Raw genomic sequence first — 24,948 nt, 5'->3', positions numbered from 1 at the left:
ATTTTATTTGCTGAGCATCTTAATATATCTATGCCTTTGCTTCTACCTGTAGCCTATAATAACTACTGTCATCACCATATTCATGTTATTATTGTGCAATCACTAAAAGTACATTTCAGTTCAAGCTAGAAGTTGTTTTTCAGTTTTCTTGCAGTGGAAAATTGTGAAAACCTTTTTGAAAACCTGAAAAACATTTTTCTACTTGCAACAACAACAGCCTTGTTTGCCTGTGGAATCTTTTTTCTTGGTAAAAACACCTTCTGTTTGAGGTGGATTTATCCTTTCATCTAGGCATAAAACCTCTTTCCAACTAACATACCCTTTGCCTTCTTAATTCTCCAGTGAGACTGGCTCAGCAATTCTTTTCTTCTATATCAAAACTTGCTTCCATCTCCGTTCATTCTCAGGTTCTACATTCAGAGAGCTTTCTGCCAAGCACATATCTGTGAAAATTTCTTGTCAGACTTCCATCCTTCCCAGCACTTAACCCCTGATTGCTGCTGCCCAGGGGATCCCAAAGGATGACACTGGGGACAAGCAGTGCTGAGCAGCTTTTCCCAGCAGCTCTGAGGAGCCCGGGCTCCAGCTGGGGGCTGGAGTTCCGTGGGATAGCCCTGGCTAACTCTGGACAGCTGAGAGGAGCTTTCGGGATGGCAGCTCAGGGATGTGTGTAGGAATCTTCGAGCCATAAATACTTGGTGAGGGTTGCAGTGACTTTTTTAATTTGAGTGGGGAGAGCAGAATGTGGCAGCCAGAAAAAAAAAAACCATGGTACAAAAATAGTAATGGCCCTTTAGGGAAGAGGAAATAATATTCCACTAAAAACAGCAATCCCAATTAAATGGGAGCATTTAAAGCAGGGAATTACTAATTACCTAGATATAGATGAGACAAACATGGCAAACAGATTTACTGGGGAACTTTGAGCTCTGTACATATGTCCACGATGATTTATTTTCTTGCCACGAGCTCAGAATTGTCTGGGCTGTGTAAATATTGTGGTTGATGGCTGTAAAGATTTCCAGTGGATCAGGCTGGGAAGAGTCATTTGGTCAACCACCATTACCAGAGCTGGGGAGTTTCATTAATGGGGACTTGGAGCCATGGCCAGGCCCATCCTCACCCTTGTTTCAATTAACCCTTATTTTAATTAACCTTTGTTTTAAATAACGTGTTTTAAAGCATGTGAAGGGAACCCCTGCCAACCCCTCCTTGGGTGTGGTGACCTCGTGTGACTCTGGTGGAACAAAACACTTTTCCAGGCAGGTTTGTTTGTTAGAATGGTGCAAGGAGGGCAAGATGTAATTTTTTTTTTTTTTTTTAATATGAAAATACTGATTTTCCAGCTGGAATGTGTGGAGGGTGATGGGGATGTCCCTGTGCTCACCCTGCACAGGGTGGGCACAGACCATGGTGTCCTTCCTTGCTGTCTCCTCTCCAAACATGGATTTCCAACACTTTTCTACACCTTCACATCTCTTCTGTTTTGACACTAATAACAATAGCAGAGTTCAGAGAAAGTAGTTTTGGCATCTACTGTATTTAATTTGCTCCAACTTTCATGTGGAGTTTAATTTAGACTGATGAGAGAGGCAGGTTTATGAGTATAAAACTCCATTAATTACGGATCCTGTCTTAATTATAAATGGCTCTGTTTTAAAGGAAGTTTTATAACCAAAATTAAGACTTGGAGCAGTTCAATCAATACAAACAGCAATTAGACCTGACTTTGTACTCCAATTAATTTATAAAGCTTCCCAATGAAGTGTGAGAAGCGTGGTGCTTTGTGCTCCTGGCTCTGCCCTGCCCAGGCACCAGGAGGTCCCTGTGGTTCCCTTGGAGCCTCCTCAGCTCAGCGTGGCTGGAATAACAACCTCCCCACGGGGCTGGATGTGCCCAAAAACCAGCAGAGCTCACGGCTATAATGGCCCAGCCTAGCACAAAGGGGAGCCAGATTTGTTCCCTTGGCTGTGGCCCAGCAAAGGCTGGGATTGCCAGGTGGAAAACCATCCCTGAGGAGCTCTGGGACACCCCAGGGTGGCACTTGTCACAAAGATCACACAATTCCAGCATGGCTTGGGTTGGAAGGACTTTAGAACTCACCCAGTGCCATGGCAGGGACACCTCCCACTGTCCCAGGCTGCTCCAAACCTCAGTGTTCAGCCTGGCCCCGGGCACTGCCAGGGATCCAGGGGCAGCCCCAGCTTCCCAAAAACGCTCCCCCAAGTGTGGATGGGCAAGAGCTTGGGAAGAGTTCAACCTCCAGTGCAGGGTCTGGGAGGCCCAGAAGTCTGGGTGGGCTCTAAACTGGTCCCAGTTGCTTTCTCCTCCCATCACTCCTCAGGCAGAGACTCTGTGCCCATCCAGCTGCTCCCGGTGGGAGCCCAGCCCAGGAAAAGCCAGGAAATCCAACAGGAAACAAAGCTGAGCGTGCAGGAGGTCCTGGAGGAGGTGGGAAAGGGATGGAGGGAGGTGTTAGCCCAATTTATTTCAGATTTTGGTGGAACCGGGGTTTTAGTGCAGCCAAGCTCAGGGCTCTGGAGCCATTTGAAGTTGGGAAAAGGGCAGGAAAACCAAGCCAGGCCATGCTCTGAATTCCCAGCAGATGTTTGAAACCCTTGCAGCAGATCTGTTTGGGCCAGAGCTAATTCTCCCCAGATATTTTTAGACCATAGGAGCAGTAAAATATTACCCCAGAGCAAGATGCTTACAGAGAGCTGCCCTGGTTGGTGCTGGGATATGCTGAAATCTGGGAATGAGGGATTTCCAAAGGGATACAGCTGCTGGGAATCAGGAAATGAGAGATTTCCAGAGGGATTACCTGCCAGGAATCTGGGAATGAGGGATTTCCAGAGGGATAGAACTGCCAGAAATCAGGGAATGAGTGATTTCCAAAGAGATTACCTGCCAGGAATCTGGGAATGAGGGATTTCCAGAGGGATTACCTGCCAGGAATCAGGGAATGAGGGATTTCCAGAGGGATAGAACTGCCAGGCATCTGGGAATGAGGGATTTCCAAAGGGATACAACTGCTGGGAATCAGGGAATGAGGGATTTCCAGAGGGATAGAACTGCCAGGAATCTGGGAATGAGGGATTTCCAGAGGGATACAGCTAATAGGAGTCAGGGAGTAAGGCCTTTCCAAAAGGATAGAAGTGACAGGATTCAGGGAATTCCAGAGGGACAGAGCTGCCCTGGCCCTGCAGCTAGCCCCATGTGCACGGTTCCTGTGATTAAGTGGGAATGTTGCTGCAGCTTTTCCATGAGAACAGGGAGAGTGAGGAGGGAAAGAGGCAGATCCTCTCTCTGTTTCTGGGATGGGGCCCTTCAGGGCATGGCCAGCCCAGCCCTCACCAGGCAGACCCATCTGGGAGCTGGGGGTGCCCAAGGCAGAGGCTGTGGGAGCAGCTCCTGCAGGAGGTGGCCGTGCTGGAGGCTGCTGACCTGGGCTGGTTTGGGACTCCAGGAGGTGCCCTCGTCCCACCCTGGGCCTTGGCTGGCCGTGGAGGGGAGGTCAGAGCCTGCCCATCCCCTGGGATCAGTGAGCACTGCAGCAGGGGGAGGCTGGCATGATGAGGTCACTGGAGACTGATGTTGGCTCCCAGGGAATGGAGATCCTGGCCTGTCCCACCAAAAGGCTGCACATGGGGATGTGACCCAGCTCCTGGCCTGTGGTGATCCAGGGCAGCTCTGCTGAAGTCTGCAGCGTGGGATTTCTGCCTCAGATGTTCCAGGGATTGGGGTGGGTACCGGGAGGTTTCTTTATTTTCTTTTCCCTGCCAATGGCTCAGCAGCAGGGAGAGGTTCTTGCGAGGGTCTGGTGGCAGCTCTGTGTTTCTGGTGGCTGGAAGGGCCACGTTGGAGGGACAGGTGACAAGAAGCTGTGACAGCTCAACAAAGGCTGAGCAGAGCCCAGGATGTGGTGAATCCAGGCTGCAGAGTGGGAGAAGGGTGTGGAGAAGAACAGGGAGCAGTTGTTGGCTGGCTGCTCCAAAGCAGAGCTGCAAATGTCAGATGGAGCTGGAGGAGGTGTTTGGGAGAGGAGAGAGTGGAGCAGGACTGCTGGCGTGGGTAATCCATGGGACTCCTTCCTGCGGGGTAAACTGAAGCAAATGTGATCCTGAAAGGCAATGGCAGCGTTTGTGGGGGACCTTGGGGCTGTGTGAGGGTGGACCAGACCTGCCCTGACCTGGTGTTGTGTGGGAATCCAGAGCTTCCCTCTGGCTGCCCTGGGACCCTGGCAGGGGTCAGGAACCCCCTGGACAGAGCCCCCAGAGACACTGGCTGTGATCTCTGTCCATGGAAAAGAGTTTTCAATCTTACAGGATGAATTGCAAGCTCTGAGTGTTTGATATCAGTAATAATTAAGTGTGGCACGGGTGCAAAAGTAAAATTTTAGGATTCTAGATTAGGGGGTCCAAAGGGGACAAGATGGAGGAAATTGGGTGTGCCTTGTCCTCTTTCTCCTTCTTCATGCCCTCCATGTCTCACTGTGGTGTTGGCATTTTTCTGTTGGTTCAGGCTGGGGACACACTGTCCAACGTAGGTGACAGATATTGGCACGTTCTTGTAAATCCAGCCCAGGGAGTTTCTGGTATTTAATGTTTGTAACATCCCACTGAGGGCAGAGCCCCACACGCTGCCCTGCAGGACAGAGCTGGGCAGGGCAGCAGAACATGTGAGAGATAAACAGAATAAACAACCTGGAAACCAGCACAGACCAATTATGGCTTCTGCTTTGGCAATGGGGCTGAAACACAGAGACTTTCTACAATCTCAGAATCATCAATAGCACAGATTCCAGCAGTGTTGCCCTTCCCAGGAGCCAGAACTGCTCTGGAGCTGCAGACCTGCAGCTGTCCCTGGGTCAGCCTGAGCATTCCAGGTCCCCTCAGTGTCCTTTCTTGGGAAGGGATGAGCCCAGCTGGACTTCCTACTGTCAGAGGACAGGGATGGATGGGATATTGGGAATTAGGAATTGTTCCCTGGCAGGGTGGGCAGGCCCTGGCACAGGTGCCCAGAGCAGTTGTGGCTGCCCCTGGATCCCTGGCAGTGCCCAAGGCCAGGCTGGACAGGGCTGGCAGCAGCCTGGGACAGTGGGAGGTGTCCCTGCCATGGCAGGGGTGGCACTGGATGATCCCTGATTCCATGGACACTGTCCTGGTGAGCTTCATCCAGGGGATGTGTGACCTTTGAGAGCACTCCCAGTCCCTTTCTGGGACCTGGGATAGAGTGGATGGGAAGGGATGGATGATGTGCTGCAGCAATAAACTCCTGCTGGATTCCTGGGGCTGTCCTGTGCAGGGCTGGGAGCTGGACTTGGATGATCTTTGTGGGTTCCTTCCCTGTTTCCATGAAACTGCCAGAGCTCTTTGGGATTTTTCCTCCTGTTTTGCTCTTCTGTGCTGTTACTAAAATATTCTTGGAGAGAATATCAGATGGAGACAAGGAGCAAGGAGCTGCTTTTATCCTTGCCCCACATCCTGGATGGCCTGGGGAGGTCCTGGAGCAGATCCTCCGTGTCCAGGATCCCTCCTGGATCTGCAGCCCCTCTCCACAGGCAGCTGGCACAGGGATATGGCCCGTGGAAGGAGCACAGCTGGGATTTCCCTGCTCCTCATTACTCCTTGGCCACTGCTGAATCCCCTGGAGCTCTTGGCAAGCTGCAGAGCTCACAGCAGCTTTTCCTGAGCGCTCTGGGGGTGTTGTTGTTTCAGTGTCTCCAGGATAACAGGCAGGTTCTGTCCCACACACAGCTGCAGAGGGATGAGGGAGCCTCTGGAAGCAGAAGCTGCTTCCCAGCTTGGGACCTGCCAGCAGCAGCTTCTGCTTTGAGGGAGAAGCCGCATCCATGGAGAGGGGCGGGAAGGCAACAGAAACTTTGGGTTTTCCCCCTGAACTGACTGAGGAACTTTTGTCCCTTCTCACTGCTGCCTTAGGGAGACAATTCCCCCTCTCTCCTGAGATGTTTTCATAGCAAACTTCTGAATTCAGGTGTTGGAGCAGGATCCTCCTCCCAGGGAGGGCATTTCTGCACCCCTGGAAGAGCCCCAGCAGGCACCAGTTTGTGTGAGAAAGGGATTGCTGCTGGATTCTTGCCCTGCCTGCAGTTGCCTCCTTTGTGCTGGAAATGCAGACCAGGCCTGGGTTTCCTTGGAATTGAATTATGTTTTTAATGGCCAAGCTGCCAAGAGCAGTCATGTGGCCTTGATTCTTGATTCTATTTCCTATCAATCCAAATCGATTCATATTTGCAAGAAATACTTCCAGAGTCACTTTATCAACCAACTTCATTATTGCCTGAGGAAATTCAATGGAATTTTAAGGTGGGACAAGTTCAACTTTGTATTCCAGGCAGACCAGGAGCTTTAGGGTGCTGCGTCTGTGCTCATACTGTGCATGGATATTGTGGGGATGTATTGATATATTGAATATCTGCATTGAGGCTATAGTGACACTGCTGCTGCAACGCTGCAGTGTGTCCCTGGCAGTGCCACAGCTCCTGTCACACTGCAGTGTGTCCCTGGCAGTGCCACAGCTCCTGTCACACTGACTGCTCCCAGTGCCTCTGCAATCAGGTGCTGCACCCTCAGCTCAAGATCATTTCCCCAGCATTTGTCCATTTTGCCCAGGAGACAAAACCAGCGTGAATAATCCAGCTGGTGAAAAGGGCACTAAAGGCACTCAGCCTCTCTTCCCCATGCCCTTGAGGGCAGACCAATCCCCATGTCACAACAATAATGGAATTATTCCTGGGATGCTTTGGAGAGCGCTCTGAAAAGAGGGTCAGCAGTACGTGGAGAGCCAGGATCAGAGTTGGAGCAGAGGAGAGGTGGAATTGATTTCCTTTTCTTTTCGTCTTATCAGTTGGGAGATAAGGAACAGAGAGATCCCAAAGCTCTGGGAGCTGTGGCTGTTTGCTCGGTCAGGAATGCCTGGTGCCCGCTCCAGGGCTGCTTCCCAGGATCCTGCTCCCATCCAAGGCTGTGTGGTGCCCCAGGAGGTTCACCTGGAGGTCTGGCTCACCTGTGACAGTCACACCTGCGAGCTCTGGGATGTGGTTTTGGCCACCCCTGCCCTGGGCTGGGGCTGGGGGTGGCTGCAGGGAGGCAGGAAGGGCATGGCCAGCTCAGAGCTGCTCCCGCTCCTGTCAGTGCAGAGGTCCAATTCCAGTGGCTCCAGGACCAGGAAATGTCTCCTTGCCTTTACTCTTGGCCAGCTGCCACCACCAGGGTCGGTGTGATCCATGTGCAGGCTGGGGGAGGCAGCCATGAGCAGAGGATTGGTGCCTAAAATCCCCAAGTGCTGATCCCTGTGTTCTGATCCTCACATGCAGAGCTGGCCCTGGCCCTGCTCCCACTGCTCAGCAGGGTGGGACAGCCCAGACAAACCTCCAGGCTGCTCCTGGGCACAGGATGCAAGGAGAGAAGGAGCCATCTTTAGAGAATAAGGACCCATCTTTAGGCCATCTGTACTGAAATAGTGACTCAGGAGTCGTGCTTCCATTTTTTTTCCTAGAGTTTTTGTTACATTGGTGAATGGAAAAGGCCAGAATTGCTGAGCAGGCAGCACAGGAGCTCCACAGGGACAGGACAGAGAAATGGCTTTGTGTCCCCCCTTCTCCATCCAAAACGGTGTCACTCCCTCTCCAGCAGCGTTCTGGAGGTGTTACCCAAGGGAAGCAGTCAGAGCTTTGTGCTGGGCTGGGAGAAGCAGATGTGGATGTGGGAGGCAAAAGCCCTTTCCAGAACTCTGGAAGGCTTGGAGAAAGGCATCAAACAGCTCCAAACAGCAGAGCAGGCAAGGAAAGGGAGCTTTGCTTTTCTCTCACCCCTTCCCACCACCCAAAGGCCACCAAGTTGAACCAGACCCAGCTGGAAGGAGTTCTTCCCATGATTTTATGTTGTTTTTCTTATCAGCTCTTGCTGCACCTTTTTTTCCCCCCTACATTCTCATTTTTTTTCCAGTCCCTCGCATGAATAAGAGATGCCACATCCTTCCCTGACATGTCTCCCTGCTATAAATATCCCTCTGAGCAGAGAGAACACGGACCTGGTGTGTTTAGATGTATCCTGGATCCTAAGTGATGTTTCTCCAATATTGTGTCTTTAATGGGAATTCACTGATTAGGTGCAGAAAAGGCTCCAGGAGACGCCTGGGCTCACTTTAATACAAAGAGTACTACGGTTGCTAAGAGACTGATACTTCAACTTTGGAAATCTTCATCTCCACTCGATAGATTATCTTGGCAAATTGGACTTTCTGAGTTGGCAGCAAATGGGAAAGAGTAACTTTTAAAAATAGAGATAATTTAGGTGACGTCAAAGGCATCTGGTGTCCTTTTCCAGCAACGTGAGACTGATCTATTTTGCTTTGTGTATAAATCACTCTGCATCCAGCGTGAGGCTCTGCTTACGCCTGTGCTCGGGGCTGATTTATTAATACCCCCCTTTGTGTTTGGGACATTTGGCCAGGTTTGGGAGCAACTCAGCTCTGTGCTCTGAGCAGAGCATCTCCTGTGCCCGGAGACCCCCGGTCCCAAAAATTGGCTCCTCATCCCCGCAGGGACCCTGCCGGGCTCCATCCCCCCCTCGCAACGGGCTGGGTCCTCAGCCTGGCTCCCGGCCGGGATCGGGGCAGCAGGGCAGGGGAGGCGTGCCTGGGCTTCCTCAGCCCTCAGCATCCCTGCGGCTCTGGGGGAGCCTCCGCAAGGCACAGGAGGCTCTGCATGCCAGCCGGGAATAGGCAGGGATTCTTGGGTTTGGAATCAGGCAGGGACTGGGGAATGAGGCAGGGATTGGGGCTGGGAATCAGGCAGGGATTGGAGCTGGGAATCAGGCAGGGATTGGGGAATGAGGCAGGGATTGGGGCTGGGAATCAGGCAGGGATTGGAGCTGGGAATCAGGCAGGGATTTGGGATTCCAGCAGGGATTGGGGCTGGGAATCCATCAGGGATTGGGGCTGGGAATCAGGCAGGGATTTCTAGTGTTTGGAATCAGGCAGGGATTCAGGCTGTGCATGAGATGAAGCAGAGAAGGAAGGAGAGAATTGGAAAAGAAGATGGAAGGGGCAGCACGAGGCTGGTGTGAGAGAAAGGGAATAAATCAGGAATGACTCAAATCTGGGATGTGGGAGAAGATGGCCCCAGGTCCTCGGGGGAGAAGGATCTCACTGTGTGGTGGGGCAGGAGAGGAGAGAATGATGGAACCCTTGGAGAAAAGGCACTCCAGGAGTGCATCTGTTGGGAGGATGAGCTGGTAGAGGCTCAAACACCTGCTGGAGGATTTTCCAGCCATCACCTGTATCCTGGCAGCACCTTTCCCAGGGATTTTCCATGCTTCAGCACCTGAAGTCACACAGAAAAGCTGTGGCTGCCTCTGTCACCTCAGCACTCTGGGGAAGGCTGTCCCAACTCAGGTGTGGCTCTGCCTCCCAGACAGAGATGGATGGTCCAGCATAAATTATCTTCTCCAAAGCAGAGCTTAAGGTAGACTTCTCCAGAGTTCAGATAGCACACTGGAATTTTAATGTCAGCTCTGAAATGCAGTTGCAGCCTCTGTGCTTGGTTGTGTGCTCAGGTTCTGAGATTTCCTGGTATTTTTAGAAACACTCATTTGTTCCAAGGACCAGCAGATACAGAAGTGGCCACTGAAACGTGACCATGGGATGTATTTTGGAGGTATCAAGTGAACAGGAGTGAGATGATGATAAAGGCAAGGGTTACACGGCTTTTTCCAGCTCAGACAATGCCCTGTAATTGTGTGTCAGGAGTCCTTCAGCTTTGAGATCACACCAGTTAATTAAAGCAGCCCTCTGAAGAGCCTGACTGCTGGCAGCTTTGCTGCCTCCTTCTCAAGCACAAAACAGCCTCCGAAGGCAGCTCTGGTGTTCAGTGCATCCATCTGGATGGGAAACAGCACTTGGGAAATGGGAGAGGTGGTGGAATCCACCTCTGGTTTTACTGGGATAAACCAGGTTGGTTTCCACCCCAGGGGCTGGAAGGAGGAGCAGCCTTTGTGCTGTGCTTCTGAGCCTTCCCTGCCACTCACTTTTGGTGGCCTTATGTCCATTCCAAAGTCTGTGATCTGTGACACAATGACATGGGAATCCTGCTGTAGTTCTTGTTTCCCCTGGAAGGGAGGGATCCCTGGGAGGGAGCCCAGAGGTGCCTGTGCCACCTCCCTGCCGAGGCAGGGCCATCCCAGAGCCCAGGGCACAGCATTGTGTGCAGAGGCTGGGCAGGATCCCCGCTGAGGGAGACTCCAGCCCCTCCCTGGGCAGCCTGGGCAGGGCTGGCACTGCCCAGGGCAGAAGTTGTGCCTCCTGTGCAGGGGCAGCTCCTGGGCTCAGCCCTGCCCGTGGCTCTGGTGCCACTGCTGGGCCCCGGAGCAGAGCCTGGGCCCTGCTCTGCCCTCCCTGCACACAGGGACAGCCAGGCCTGAGGGCCCCTCTCAGCTGGGGCTCCTCTCCAGCCCGAGCAGCCCCGGCTCCCTCAGCCTTTCCTGGCACAGAGATGCTCCAGGCCCTCCTCATCCTCACACCTGAGCTGGCCCCGCTCCAGGAGCTGCTGTCCCTGAGGATGCAGGGCTGACCCTCCCCTGGCCCAGCCTGAGGCTGTTCCCTCTCCTCCTGTCCCTGTTCCCTGGAGCACAGCCCGACCCCCCGGCTGTCCCCTCCTGTCAGGAGCTGTGCAGAGCCACAAGGTCCCCCTGAGCCTCCTTTTCTCCAGGCTGAGCCCCTTCCCAGCTCCCTCAGCCTCTCCTGGGGCTCAGCCCCTTCCCAGCTCCGTTCCCTTCCCAGCTCCAGCCCCTCCAGGGCTCTCTCATCCAGGGGGCTCAGGACTGGACACAGCCCTCGAGGACCAGGGCCAGCACAGGGGACAAAGGGAACAATCCCTGCCCTGGCCATGCCTGCCCACGATGCTTTTGGCCACCCGGGCCCCTGCCGGGGTTATCCTGAGCCAGAGCCAGAAAGGTTCAGGTTCCCCTTCTCTGATATTTGATGCACACAGAGGGGCTTTTGGGCTGCTCCCAGGATCTGGAAATGTAACCTGGGGAGGGTTTAAAATTCATCTACTCCACAGTGGCTTCAGAGGCTGTTCAACCTTGGAGAAGCACCCCAAGGGGATTCTGCCAACTGCTGCCTCACCCAGATGGATTTGATCATCTGCAGAGAGTAAAATAATGAGGCTGTTTTTTGGTGTCCCAGTCCGGGTAGTCAGTGCCAGTAAAGAGCCCAAATCTCATTTCTCTTCCCCATTCCAGCAATGTTTGTTTTCATTCCACCAGGAGAAGAGCTGCCAAACTCCTGCTTTTGGGATAGGGCAAAACAAAAAAAAAAAAAAAAGGTGGGGGGGGAAAGAAAAATATGTTACCAAAAGGTAGGAAATGAAAAGAAATGAGTTCTTCAGTATTTCTTAAAGTGTCATTAAAGCTTGCAAGGAAGGCAATCCCTTCCAAGCTGGATGGTCTATGCTTGCCTCTAACACATTTTTCCAATGGAATTCTCAAGGACTGCTTTCAGGTACACAGCACAGAGAGAGAGAACAGGGATTTATTCTCAGGAAAGCTTTATTCTTATGGGTCTTTGATGTGCAGAAATTGCAGTTTCATTCAAACTACCAAACAGGAGAGAAATGCAAATATTTCAATCACTCTCCTGGAATACTTGGAGGATTCAAGGCTTATAGAACAACATTTTTTCCTGTTTTCTGCAAAAGTTAAACAGAGGAAAAAGAAACCCAGGAAAGCTTCTCCTACACCTGCTATTAAATACTTTGGAAATAGAAACTCCCTCTGGATTTGCAGAACTGGGAGGGTCCTTGCAGGTCTCTTCATATCCCTGGGACCCGGCAGGTTCCACGGAGTCTCCTTCAGGAATGAAGTCCCCAAATCACAAGGCTGAATTTGTTCCCATCAGTGAGCAGCTTCCAATTATCCCTTTACATTTCCAATGATCCCTTTACATTTCCAATGATCCCTTTGCATTTCCAGAAGTGGATGTTTGAAACTGCCTTTACAACTCCTCTTCCTGATTTCTTTGGTTGGAAATCAGGCTGGGCTTGTTTTTTGTACTGTTGGGGACAGCAAATACAGAACAGACCCTGTCCCACATGCCAGGACCTGCCTGGAGATCAAATCCAGGGGAATTCCATTCCCCTCTTTGATGCAGGCCCAGCATCACTTCTGGTGCTATGGATGGACCTTCAGCCAGAGTGAATGAGCACTCACAGTGCAGCTCCAGGGTGAAATTCAGATTTTTTAAGGGATTTACAATGAGTTTTCTGCTCTCTGCACAAGGCAATACTTGGGAATTGCTGACAAAGCTGTGGGAGCCGTGTCAGTTTTTCCAGAGGGGCTGAAGTGTTGCTGTGGGACTTTTTGGGGCTCCCTGTCCCTTAAGGGAAACACTCCAGTGATGCTTTGGGAAAAGCTTTCCCAAATTGCTTTAGACTTTACCAAGCTGCTTGGACTTCTTCCATGGAAACCTTTTCCACCCGCAAAATGCAATTTTGATTCCATTCCCTGTTGAAAATGGCCCTTTCAGCCAGAAATAATGGAAGGACTTTGTTTTGGGAATGCTGCAGTATTTCCTTTGGAATTGATGATTTCAGTGTTTAAAATATTAAATAACGGGGCTGTGAAATACTGGGACTCCAGTGGGCTGAAGCCTTTTCTGGAAACCATTCCCAGCAGGAATGATGGATGAGCTTTGGTTCTGCTCCACTGCAAAGCCACGGCAAGGAAAGCAAACCAAACCAAGGAGTGGACTAGTTCCCAATTTTCCTCACCTTTCTTTTGGCCAAAATATTTCTAGCCTTTTGCTCCGTTGTGACCTCATCCCAGCTGCCAGAATGCTGAAGAAGAGGCAACCAGGCTGCCCAAAAGCTCCTTTTCCTTCTTTTTATTGTTCCTTTTTGTTTTCATTTTCCTTTTTGCCTTCTCTCCCTTTCCTTTTTCCTTTCTTTTTGGTGTTTCTTTCCCTTTGTTTTAATTGTTTTTCTTTTTCCTTCTCCATTTTCCTTTCTCTTTTTTTTTCTATTTTTTCTTTTTCTTTTTCTTTTTTTTCTTCTTTTTCATTTTCTTTTTCTTTTTTTTTCTTTTTCATTTTCTCCTTTTCCTTTTTTGTTTTAATTTTCCTTTTTCTTTCCCTTTCATTTTTTCTTTTAAAATTTTAAATTTTTTTTTTTTACCTTTTTCTCTTTCTCTTGTTTTGTTTTTTTTTCTTTTTATTTTTCCCTTTTTCCCCTCTTTATCTTTTTTTTTTTTTAATTATTATTTCTCTTCTTTTCTGAGTATTCCTCACCTTTCTTTGGGCCAGAATATTTGGAATTAACCCATTTACTTCAACCCAGCTGCCAGGAGGCTGAGGAAGAAGCAGCCAGGCTGCCCAAAAGCCAATGGAATGTGGAATTGTGATTTCTGTCTCCAGCTCTGGGCAGTTCCCAGCCCATCCCTCTGCTCCAGCTGGGATTGCTCCCACATCCATCTGCCCTCGGTGCTACCTGAGGCAATCCTGAGTTTGTTTGGGATTTCCAGGGGCACTGGAAATTGGGGGCTGGGGGGTTCAGGTGCTGAGGACTGAGGTCCCAGCCCCTCACCTGCCGGGCTCTTCCTGTTCCTCAGGGATTTGGGGATGGACAAAGATCCCTTGTAAGGTCAAAGTGCTGGGTGGAGCTTGGAGATTGCAGAGATTGGCAGCCCCAAAATGAGAAGGTGCCAAATTTGGGGAAAAGGAAAACAATGGGGAAAACTGCCCCAAAGCAAGGGCAAAAATCTGAGTTTAATTCTGCATTCAAGTTTGCGGTTCTGTGCACAAAGAACAGAGTTTGTGTTCGAGGCTTGAACCAGGAGGGGAATTTGGGCATGGCTGAGTCCTTCCCAGGAAGTTTCCTTTGAACAGAGCTGCTGCTGCCTCTTTCCTCCTCTGGAGCCAGGACTGTGGCTCCTTTCCTGAGCTCCCAGCAGGGAGGAGACAGAGACAGAGAGGATGTGTCAGGTGGGCTTTGCTCACTGGGCTCCTGATCACCAGCTGTGCTCTCAGGGAAGCATTTCTGTGGTAGAACCGCTCAGGGCTTTTGGAGAAAAGCTTTTTCCAGGATAGAAAAGATTCTGGGACTTGGGGAGCAGAAAATGCACAGGAATAGGGAATTTTGGGTGAAAAGCATGAAATCAGAGGCATGCTGATTTTTTTCTTTCCCAGGGGCAGTTGCTCACCTTGGATGGGGATATTGGAGAAACAAGGAGTGGGAATTAATCCAAAGGACGCAGAAGGTGGCAGTGCCCAAGGCCAGGATGGACATTGGGGCTTGGAGCAGCCTGGGACAGTGGGAGGTGTCCCTGCCATGGCAGGGGTGGCACTGGGTGGGCTTTGAGGTCCCTTCCATCCAAGCCATTCCAGGATGCTGTCAAATCTGCTGAGAGGAAAGGGATGAGAAGGATGCTGGAGGTGCTGCTCCCGTGCCACCTGGAGGATTTGGGGGAGTAAAAAGGAATGTGAGCTCAACTCCTAAGTCCTGAGCAGACTCAGCAGGGTCCAAGGTCCTCTGGTCCTGAGTAAAACCAGAGTAAGGCCTTATTAACCTGGACTTAATGTGAAGTTAATTAAAGACAGAGGGGTTAGAAGAGCAATGGAACTCCAGGAAAACCTGCTGCAGGCACTGCCTGTCCTTCTGAAGGGTGAGTGTGGGATGGGGAGGAGGATCCCAACCCATCACCTTTGTCAGAGTCAGGTCTCAGGGTTTGCTTGATCCCTATGGGCTGTTCCAAGGATGTGATTCCAAATGGTGCAGGAACACTGGGCAGGAAATTCCCAACAGACAGTGCCCAAAGTCCAGCCAAGGCTCAGGGAGGGCCGGGGAAGGGGCTGCACACGAAGGGAGAGCTTCTGCTTCCTGCTGGGCACGGACTGAGGGCTTCGGGTTGGAGACCTATGGAGCTCGTTCCAGCAGAAAAGTGGGGCAGGATGCAAATCCCTGCCATGGAGCAGAGGAGACAATCCCAATCCCAGGTGGCTGCTGGGAGAGCGGGGATGTGAGGGATTGAGGGATGGGAGGGGATGGGAGGAATTGAAAGATTGAGGGATGTGAGGGATTGAGGGATGTGAGGGGATGGGAGGAATTGAAAGATTGAGGGATGTGAGGGATGTGAGGAATTGAGAGATTGAGGGATGTGAGGAATTGAGAGATTGAGGGATGTTGGGGATGTGAGGGATGTGAGGGACGAGCGGGATGTGAGGGATGAGCGGGATGAGCGGGATGTGAGGGATGTTGGGGATGTGAGGGATGAGCGGGATGTGAGGGATGTTGGGGATGTGAGGGATGAGCGGGATGTGAGGGATGTGAGGGATGTGAGGGATGTGAGGGATGTGAGGGATGTGCGGGATGAGCGGGATGTGAGGGATGTGAGGGATGTGAGGGATGTGAGGGATGTTGGGGATGTGCGGGAGCTGCAGCAGGCGAGGCTCAGGGAGTGGAGCTCTCCGCTCCGTGCTGCTCTGCAGGAGGAGGAGGAGGAGGGAGGAGAAGGCTGTTTGCTGATAGAGAGAGCTGTGAAAGGGAGATGGAGCTTTCTTTGGGAAACACTGGAAATTTATTCCCTTCTCATTCAGCCTTTTAGCAGCGGGTTCTGGAGTTGTAAACAAAAGTCGTAGCATGAATCTGGAATTTATCTGCCTTGTAGTGCTCATCTTTCAGTGCAGGGTGTTGTTTGTTTTTTTCTTCTTCTTCCTTATTTCTTCTTATTTTTCCTTATTTCTTATTTTCCTTTCTTCTTATTATTTTTCTTATTTTTCTTCTCCGTCTCCCTTCTTTTTTCTTTTCCTTTCTTCTTTTTCTTCTTCTTCTTTCTTTTTCTTTTCCCTTCTTTTTCTTCTTCTTCCCCTTTTGCTTTCTTTTCTTTTTTTCTTCTCATTTGTTTTCTTTCTCTTTTCATCTCTTTTTCGAAAACTTTCTTTTTCTATCTCATTTTCTTGTTTTCTTTTTCCATCCATGCTGGGTAACACATTTTTCCCTTGTCTTGCCCATCCTGGGTGATGGAACTTGCAAGAAGCCCCACAGAATTCCTGGCTCGGCCACCCAGCTCGGGACCAGCCCCACCCTGGGGAGGACCCCGAGCCCACCTGGGGCAGGGGAGCTCTTGGGCTGTTCCCAGGGCATTTCCATGGTCAATAATCCATGGCAGAGAAGCTCAGGAGGAGCCTGTGCCAGTGCTGTGAAGTTCCCTGGATTTGTCTGGGTGTTTGGAGCCCCTCTCCTTTCTCTCGGAGGTTTTGTGTTGCACAAGTCAAAGGAAGGGTCTCTGTGGTGGCACCTCAGCCAGTGTCCCCGAGGGTCACCAAAACCCCCTCTGGAATGGGCCGAGGTGCTGTCCCCACACCCATCTCTGCAGGGGGACAGGGATTTGCAGTGGATGTGGCACAAAAAGCTGATTTTTATCCAGGGAGCAGAACTGGCTTGGTCAGAGCCCCCGTCCTGGTGCTGCTGTTCAGAATATCCAGAAAAATATTCTGGATTTTTCTGGGTGCCCAAAAAACCCTTGGGAGTGTCCTGGTGGAGATCCATGGAGCCAGGGAGGCAGCAGGAGGGGAGGGCAGAGATCTGAGGAAAGGTTTCCAGCAGTGACTGACAGATGACAAAGCTCAGAACATGAGCCCTCACGTAGGAATTCACATGGAATAATCTGTAGGAACAGGAAATTATTTGTAAGAATTAACACTGGAATCATCTGTAAGAATTAACGTGGACTCACCTGTAAAAACAGGAAATTATCTGTAAGAATTAACATAGAATCATTTGTAGGAATTAACATGATATCAACTGTAAGAACATGAAATAACCTGTAGGAATTACCCTGAAATCATCTGTAGGAATTACCATGGAATCACCTGTAGGAATTACCATGAAATAACCTGTAGGAATTACCCTGGAATCATCTGTAGGAATTACCCTGGAATCACCTGTAGGAATTACTATGAAATCCCTGTGTGTTTATGCCGCAGTGTGCACTGAAATGTTTGATAAGGGATATCAAGACTGAAATATTTGGAATAAAACTGTTCTCAAGCAGGCTGAAAGAGGTCCCTGGAGGCTGAGGTGACTTGGTCACCAAAGCTGCCCAGAACAGACAGAGCCCAATTTCCCAATGCTGCTGCAGCCACTCCTCACCCCTGGAAGTTCCTCCTCATTGAGGGTAAATTCCCTTATCTCAGTGGTGCTCCTCACCTGAAATGGCTTTTCCCTGTCCCTGGAATGTCCCCTCACAGGTGGAAATCAAAGCTCTTCCCTGGCAGGGTGGGCAGCTCTGGCACAGGTGCCCAGAGCAGCTGGGGCTGCCCCAGGGTCCCTGGCAGTGCCCAAGGCCAGGCTGGACAGGGCTTGGAGCAGCCTGGGACAGTGGGAGGTGTCCCTGCCATGGCAGGGGTGGCACTGGATGGGCTTTGAGGTCCATTCCAATCCAAACCATTCCAGGATTCCATGAGCTGAGTCCTGCCTTCCTCTCCATCACCCTCATCACTTCGCTCCAAGCTCATCCCAGGCACTGGGAGAGAGGATGTGGTGGTTCCTCCTGATGATTCCCCAGGCACCAACAACTCGGTTTTCACTCCTGATTTATGGGTGGGGTCAGAGCACGGCCCCTCCCTGCCTCTGGTGTTGAGGGTGAGCCCTGCTGGTGTCCTGCAGGGATTTGCAGGGCAGGGAGATTGATACACACGGTACAGACATCCAGAATGGAAGCTGCTGGTTTTCCAACTCCTTCCGACACCTGCAGCATCACAGCCTGCCCCCAAGGGTTCCCAATACTTGCAAAGCTTCCCTTTGAAGGTGGATCCGGGAGCAGCAGCCCTCCTTCTGTCCTGCATTTCCACAGGAATGGGGGCTCCCAAAGGTTACCTGGAAATATTCCATGTGCTTGGGAGCAGAAGCACCAAAAACATCTTTTCCACAATTCTTTTTTGTTTTTCCTGGGGAAGGGAGAGATAAATAAAAACCTGCCAAAAGCTGTGACAAACAGAGCAGCCCCAGCCATGAGCTCTGAGAGCTTTGCCAGCTGTGCCAGGTGAGGAGCACTGGCTTGTTTGTGCCATCCCCGTGTCTCTCCCAGCTGCTGGACCCTGTCAGTCCTGCTGGTTATTCCCCATTTCTGCAGCCTGCTCCTGCCTGCTTTGAAACTGCCTTTACAACTCCTCTCCATGATTTCTTTGGTTGGAAATCAGGCTGGGCCTGTTTTTTGTACTGTTGAGGACAGCAAATACAGAACAGACCCTGTCCCACGTGCCAGGACCTGCCTGGAGATCAAATCCAAAGACAGAGGAGCCAGAGGCTGCAGCAGCTCAGGGGGACACAGGGGACCACAGAGCCCCATCCTGGGCTGCTTCACTGAGATCCCAAAACCCAGGGGAAATATTTTGACACTTCCCATTGGAATTTGTTGGGGGGGGGGGGCATTGCCATTAGATAAAAACAGGATTATTTTGACAATTCGTTGCAATTTGCGGCAGGGGGAAAAAAAAACCCACCCCAAAAAAACCAAGAGTGAGAACAGCAGATGGAGGGCTGGAAATTTCCAATTTTTTTAGCTGTAGTAGTGCCAAGCTTCACTCCCTGGTTCACTCAAGGACGAGCTGTTTGCAGCTTGCAGATCGTTCCCTTGGTACACTTTGGGGGCCCAAAGGTGCAATTAAGGACTGTGATGAGTGGGGACATTTGGGGCGGTGTTATCTCGGCTCTTACCTCCCTGATGTCAGCGAGCCTGGCGGGGTAATTACACTTTTAGGGTGGGATTTACATCCCAAACCACAGCCAGGGCATGTGATGGAATTCATTCTCCTGGGAATCATTATTCCTCCTCCAGGAGACACAACAAAATGATGATGGTTGGGCAGGGAAATGAGTGGAAATAAACCCGGCCAGATGAATGGAAAGGTCGGGCAGGGGCAGGGAGAGGGCTGGGGAGGGACAGGCAGCAGCAGGGGAGGATGAGGATGGATTTTGGGGAGTTAGGCACTTGCCGGGCAGGGTGTCAAGCCCTTCAGAAAGGTAAGGAACCTCCTTTTCCTGGATTTCAGTCCAGGGGGATTGACTGGACGTGTGCTCGGTAATGGGGCAGCTGTAAAGTGCACCTCAACAGGAGCAGAGAGAGGGAAAGAATGAAAAGCAAACCCATCTCCCTCCACCCCTTCCCCTCCACAGCTCTGGAATGCTCAAATAACTCCGGGAAGGGAGTGCTGTGCTCTGGGCTCCAGGGGAACAGCAATCTTCACACCCAGGGAGGAGCAGCAGGATAAACTCTCCTGGGAAACCCTCTGCTCCTGCTGCCCAGCCCCTTCTGCCCCCAAACCCTGACTGATTTCTTCCTTTCTCCTTGCTGGACTTTCACCCTTCCAGTTCTTCCCAGCCTTGGATCATTTGGGGTAGTTAATTCGTGTTGTGGCTGCTGCCTCTTTGAGGTAATTAACGAAGGTGTTAATCAGGATGATTGGGTGCCCAGGGCTGGCTGGGGCTTGGAGCAGCCTGGGAGAGTGGAACAAGATGAGCCTTGGACCCTCCCAACCCCAATCACTGCAGGACTCTGTGATTCCATGGGGCAGGATGAGCTTCCTGTTCTCTGATTTTTCCTGGGATCTCTTCTTTTTCCCCTTTTGTCCTCTAATACAGTTCTGTGTCAGCTAGCCACACCTGAGAGTAAATGAAGACATTGCTTAGGGAAAGAGGAATAAATACTGGGATTTCTGACCCCCCAGGAGAGGGGAAATCCATGTGCTTGGTTTTCTCCGCTGCCACCCAGGCTGGCACCTCAACACCCTCCTCCCGTGATCCTTAAAGACAGAACAGGGCTCTGCTTTTTTTGTTTTGGATCAGGGCAAAGCATCCCTGTGGAGATGCTGGAATAGGAAAGATCCCAAAGCTTCTCCCAAGCCCCAGCACTGTCTGTGGAGAGATCAACTCCATGGACCACATCCCCTCGCAGCTCTGAGCCGGGAGCATCTGTTGCCATGGTGACTTGGTGGGGAAAGTCATCTGGGGAAAGGGATGCTGTATTTTTAGCTTTGGGTAATGAAATGTAACAGCTGGAGAGGAAGGTGAGGGGCAGGCAGGGGCCACAGGGCCCTGGAGCGGGGTTTCGGAGCAGGGCTGGGCTGGGGGAGGGTGCTCAGGATGGGCAGGACCTGCAGGAGCCTGGGAATAAACCCCGGGAAGAGAAGGGCATGAGGAGGAGCTGTTCCATGGCAAGATAAGGAGGAGGCTCTGCCTGAGGTCACACTGCTCCCTGCACAGTGTGTTCAGCCTATAAATAGCTCAAATCTACCTCTGCACAAGTGGTATTTATAGAGTGGGGAGGGGAAAGGCTCCCTTTGGTGACAGGACTTGATCTGGGCAGGATGTGCCAGGCTTGGTCTAAAGTTCAGGTCTTTGAGAGGAGCAGAAAACCCCAAATGAGGAGGGAGAGGGTTTTGCTCTGCTCAAGGCTCAAAGGTTGAGTGCTGTTAATGCAGCTTTTGGGATGGGCCCTCAGCTGGAGCTGCTGTGTGGATATTCCACAGCACAGCCCTGGACAGGTGTGCTTTATCCCTGGAATTTACCCCTGGCACTTGGATCAGTCTCAGTCACATGTAAGCTTTTCCAGATCCGTGTTTTACTTCCTAAAATCCTCTCCCAGCCCCCTGCAATGAATCCTATTCTTCTGCCTTCAGCTGTCACAAGTTTGTTTTCCCATTAATTGATCTGGGTGTAATATTTATTGCACTGAGCTCTCAGGGCCACACACGAAAGGAGATTTCCCTGCAGCTGGCAGAGTCTGATGGGATCAGGGATTCATTCCTACTCCAAAGGCTCCTGGAATTATGAGCTGAAGCTTTGAGAAGCCTCCCCACCTTTCCATCCCAGCAGGGTGGGATGGCAGGGAGATGGAAATGGGAACAGGATCCTGCCAAGGAAATGGGAACAGGATCCTGTCATGGAAATGGGAACAGGGTCCTGATATGGAAATGGGAACAGGATCCTGCCAAGGAAATGGGAACAGGATCCTGCCAAGGAAATGGGAACAGGATCCTGTCATGGAAATGGGAACAGCATCCTGATATGGAAATGGGAACAGGATCCTGCCCTGGAAATGGGAACAGGATCCTGCCAAGGAAATGGGAACAGGATCCTGCCATGGAAGTGGGAGAAGCCTGGTGGGGGCAGGGGAGGGGCTGAACCTGGACGAGGTGGTTTAGAAGCAGATTTTGAATTGTAAAGCCTTAAATAAAGCTTAGCAAAGACCACCAGAACCATTCCTTGGTGGGCTCTGATGCTCCTGCCTTTCTCCCAGGCACATCCAAAGGTTTTCTGTGGCCCCTCTGCAGAGTCTGGCAGCCCCTGACTCCTGGGGACAGGAGGTGGGGGGACTCTGGCAGCCCATGGAGGACCAGGAATATTTCCCTTAAAGCCTGAACTATTCCAGGCAGGCCAAACATTTACCATCCACAATTCCTGATGGGGAATGGAGGCATTTTTAACTAGTTTGGGGTTCTTTTCCCAAAACAAAAAAAAAACAAACTGCTGAGTTTTTCCTCCTGCTTCTCTATTGAAATGCTTTAAATGAAGGTGAAACTCCTCTGAGTTGAAGAGGCCCCTGGGTGTTCCCTACATCCCCATTCACAGAGGGAGAGGATGGAGCATCCCCTGATTCCCTCTCCAAGCACAGGGCAAAGACTGCTTCACCAAAACCGAGCACTGGAGGTGAGCATTTTCCCTCTCACCTCCCACCTTTCCAGTGAAACAGGCTCCCAGCTGCTGGAAAGTTAAAACTTCTCTGGCATTTGCAACAGGCAGATCTGGGGAGTTTGGGGCTGGGTGCTGAGAGGTCTGTGAGCAGAGACATTGAGGTGGTGGATTGTGGAATCGTGGAATATCCTGCCTGGAAGGGACCACAGGGATCATCAATCCAGCCCTGGCCCTGCACAGACACCCCAACAATCCCAGCCTGGGCATCCCTGGAGCTGTGGCAGCCTCGGGGCCGTGCCCATTCCCTGGGCAGCCTGGGCAGTGCCAGCACCCTCTGGGGGAAGAACCTTTCCTGAAATCCAGCCTGACCTGCCCTGGCCCAGCTCCAGCTGTCCCTGTCCCACTGAGCAGAGATCAGAGCTGCCCCTCAGTGTCTCCCCTCACACAAGTGGAGAGGAGCTGCCATGGGCTGGAGCAGTTTGAAGCTAAAAAACAAACCAAAGTCAGATATCAGGAGCTGAGCCAGGCAAAGGACAATTGATGGAAGTGGTTCCTTATGTTCCATCAGTATTTGTATTGATCTGATGCTGTTTAGTGCTTTAAAAACTTTATAAATTAGAGAAAAGCTGTACGAAGGATATGGAGAAGGAAATCACCCAGGGTGACAGCAAGAGAATGAGAGGAAACAGCTTCAGGTTGTGCCAGCAGAGGTTCAGGCTGGATATTGGGAATTATCTTCACTGAAAGGGTGGCACAGGGTGGAGTCCCTGGAGGGGTTAACAGCCCTGGGGATGTGGCAGCTGGGGACATGGCTCAGTGCTGGGTTAAGTGGTTGGACTCAATCTTAGAGGGCTTCTCCAGTTCTGTGTCTCTGATCCCGGGATATCCTGTGTGGGAGTGCACGGAGGTTTATGGGTGTGCATCAACATATCCTGATCATCCTGCCCCGGGGTGATCAAATATTCACAATAAACATCGAAAAAGGCAACAGCTGCAGCTTCTGTGCTCAGCATCCACCGAGTCCTCCACCATAACAGCTCCTTCTTTCTCCCTTCCCTCGGCAGAGATCCGGGAGGCTTTCCGAGTGCTGGACCGGGACGGGAATGGCTTCATCTCCAAGCAGGAGCTGGGCATGGCCATGCGCTCCCTGGGCTACATGCCCAGTGAGGTGGAGCTGGCCATCATCATGCAGCGCCTGGACATGGATGGTGAGTCGAGCTCTGCTCTCTCCTGGGGGATCCTCGGGGTTTCCCGGTGCTTGGCAGCCCTTGGATCCCCGTCCAACAATTCCTGCTCACCAAGGGAAGGGTGGAGGGCAGCTGGGGAACTTTGCTTTCACCACACAAAAGGAAAGGGCAAAGTGAGAAGTGAACCTGCTGTGGGGATCAGGCAGTCCATGGAAGGGGGATGGATCATCCCTTGTGGTGGGTGAACACAGAACAGCTCTCACAAAGTTCAGAAATCCCAACACTCCCACCCTGGGCATCCCCAGGAGCTCTTCTGGAGTGAAATGCTTTAAATGAAGGTGAAGCTCCTCTGAGCAGATGCAGGGGCCCCTGGGGTTTCCCTACATCCCCATTCACAGAGGGAGAGGATGGAGCATCCCCTGATTCCCTCTCCAAGCACAGGGCAAAGACTGCTTCACCAAAACCGAGCACTGGAGGTGAGCATTTTCCCTCTCACCTCCCACCTTTCCAGTGAAACAGGCTCCCAGCTGCTGGAAAGTTAAAACTTCTCTGGCATTTGCAACAGGCAGATCTGGGGAGTTTGGGGCTGGGAGCTGAGAGGTCTGTGAGCAGAGACACTGAGGTGGTGGATTGTGGAATCGTGGAATATCCTGCCTGGAAGGGACCACAGGGATCATCAATCCAGCCCTGGCCCTGCACAGACACCCCAACAATCCCAGCCTGGGAGCTCCTGGAGCTGTGGCAGCCTCAGGGCCGTGCCCATTCCCTGGGCAGCCTGGGCAGTGCCAGCACCCTCTGGGGGAAGAACCTTTCCTGAAATCCAGCCTGACCTGCCCTGGCCCAGCTCCAGCCCTTGCTGTCCCTGTCCCACAGGGCAGAGGTGGAGCTGTCCCTCGGGAGGAGCTGAGTCTCCCCTCACAGAGTGGTGAGGGGCTGGCCCAGCCTGGAGGGGGACATTCCCCAGCTGAAAACCAAACCAAAGTCAGATGGGCAGAAGCTGAGCCAGGCTGAAGGTGATGGGAGCAATTCCTTTGATGCCATCACCATCATGGAATATCCTGAGTTGGAAGGGAACCTCAGGATCATGCAGCCTAGCTCCTGGACTGGTCCAGACACCCCAGAAATCCTACACTGCAGAGATAATATTTCCCAGGACTTTGAACTTTTTAATCTTTGAACTATTCCCTCTGCATTCCCGGGCAGCCCTGGCCGGTGGCATTCCCGGGAGAGGAGCAGGATTCCCACCGAGTCCTGAGCTGCTCTAATGAGATGTTGGTTGCTCTGCGAGGAGAAGTTTGGAGGGGTGGAATCATCCCGAGCCAAGTCCTGCTGGGAGAGCTCATCAAACAATTGCTGAGGAAATAGAAGCAACAGAACCCCCAGGAGATGCGGGATCGGGATGTTGGAGCCAGGGAGGAATTGCAGCTGCTGCAGAGCTGAGCACAAGGAGCAATTCCTTTAAAATGCCCTTGGCAGGGCAGAGCTGGGGTGCAGGAGCAGCCGTGGCAGGGTGGGAACCCTGGAATGCTGCCGGAGCAGGGGCTGGGGCGATGGGAATCCTTGGGGACACTGGGGAGCAGAGTGGGGAGATGGGGCAGTGCCACTGCCCTGCCCCGCTGGGCATTCCCGGTGTCCCTGGGAGGCACAGGACAATTGTCACAGCTGTCACCCTGCTGCAGGTGTCCTGCAGAGCCTGGCAAGGACAGGAGATGCACTGTGGGCATGATCTCATTCTCTAAAGAAAAGGGGAAAAAAGGAGCCAACGCTTTTCAAAGTGTTCTGTCCAAAAGTTGCTGTTTGCCCCTTGCCCTGCTGTGCTGCCCTTTCCTGGCAGAGAGGGACTCGGGCTCAGGTTTGGCAAAGCCAGGCTTAGTGTTGTTCTGGATAAATTCAATTAGGGAGGCTAATTATAGATAAATTAATTTACAAGAATTTATTCAGCAAGTGGTATTAAGCAAAAAGCAGCACTGGGTGGCCAGAGAGTCCCTTCTCTACCACAGCATGCACCCTCCCCTTTGACTTTTTTGTTTTATAGTCTTTTTTTCTTCTTCTTCT

At 51.6% G+C, this 24,948-nt stretch overlaps 1 protein-coding gene across 4 annotated transcripts in view; it reads left to right on the top strand.

Annotated features, from left to right (window-relative positions):
• Positions 1–24,948, top strand: part of CALN1 (calneuron 1) — a 150,834-nt gene that overhangs the window by 60,784 nt on the left and 65,102 nt on the right. For all 4 annotated transcript variants that reach the window (XM_085557124.1, XM_085557125.1, XM_021533213.4 and 1 more), the window contains one exon: positions 22,771–22,914. In XM_085557124.1, the coding sequence (XP_085413250.1) occupies positions 22,771–22,914 (144 nt within the window). The remainder of the gene's footprint in view (positions 1–22,770; positions 22,915–24,948) is intronic.

The sequence above is a fragment of the Lonchura striata genome, chromosome 19, assembly GCF_050655825.1.
Source record: "Lonchura striata isolate lonStrDom1 chromosome 19, ASM5065582v1, whole genome shotgun sequence".
Taxonomy (NCBI): Eukaryota; Metazoa; Chordata; class Aves; order Passeriformes; family Estrildidae; genus Lonchura; species Lonchura striata.
This window is presented reverse-complemented; position numbering and strand designations above follow the sequence as displayed.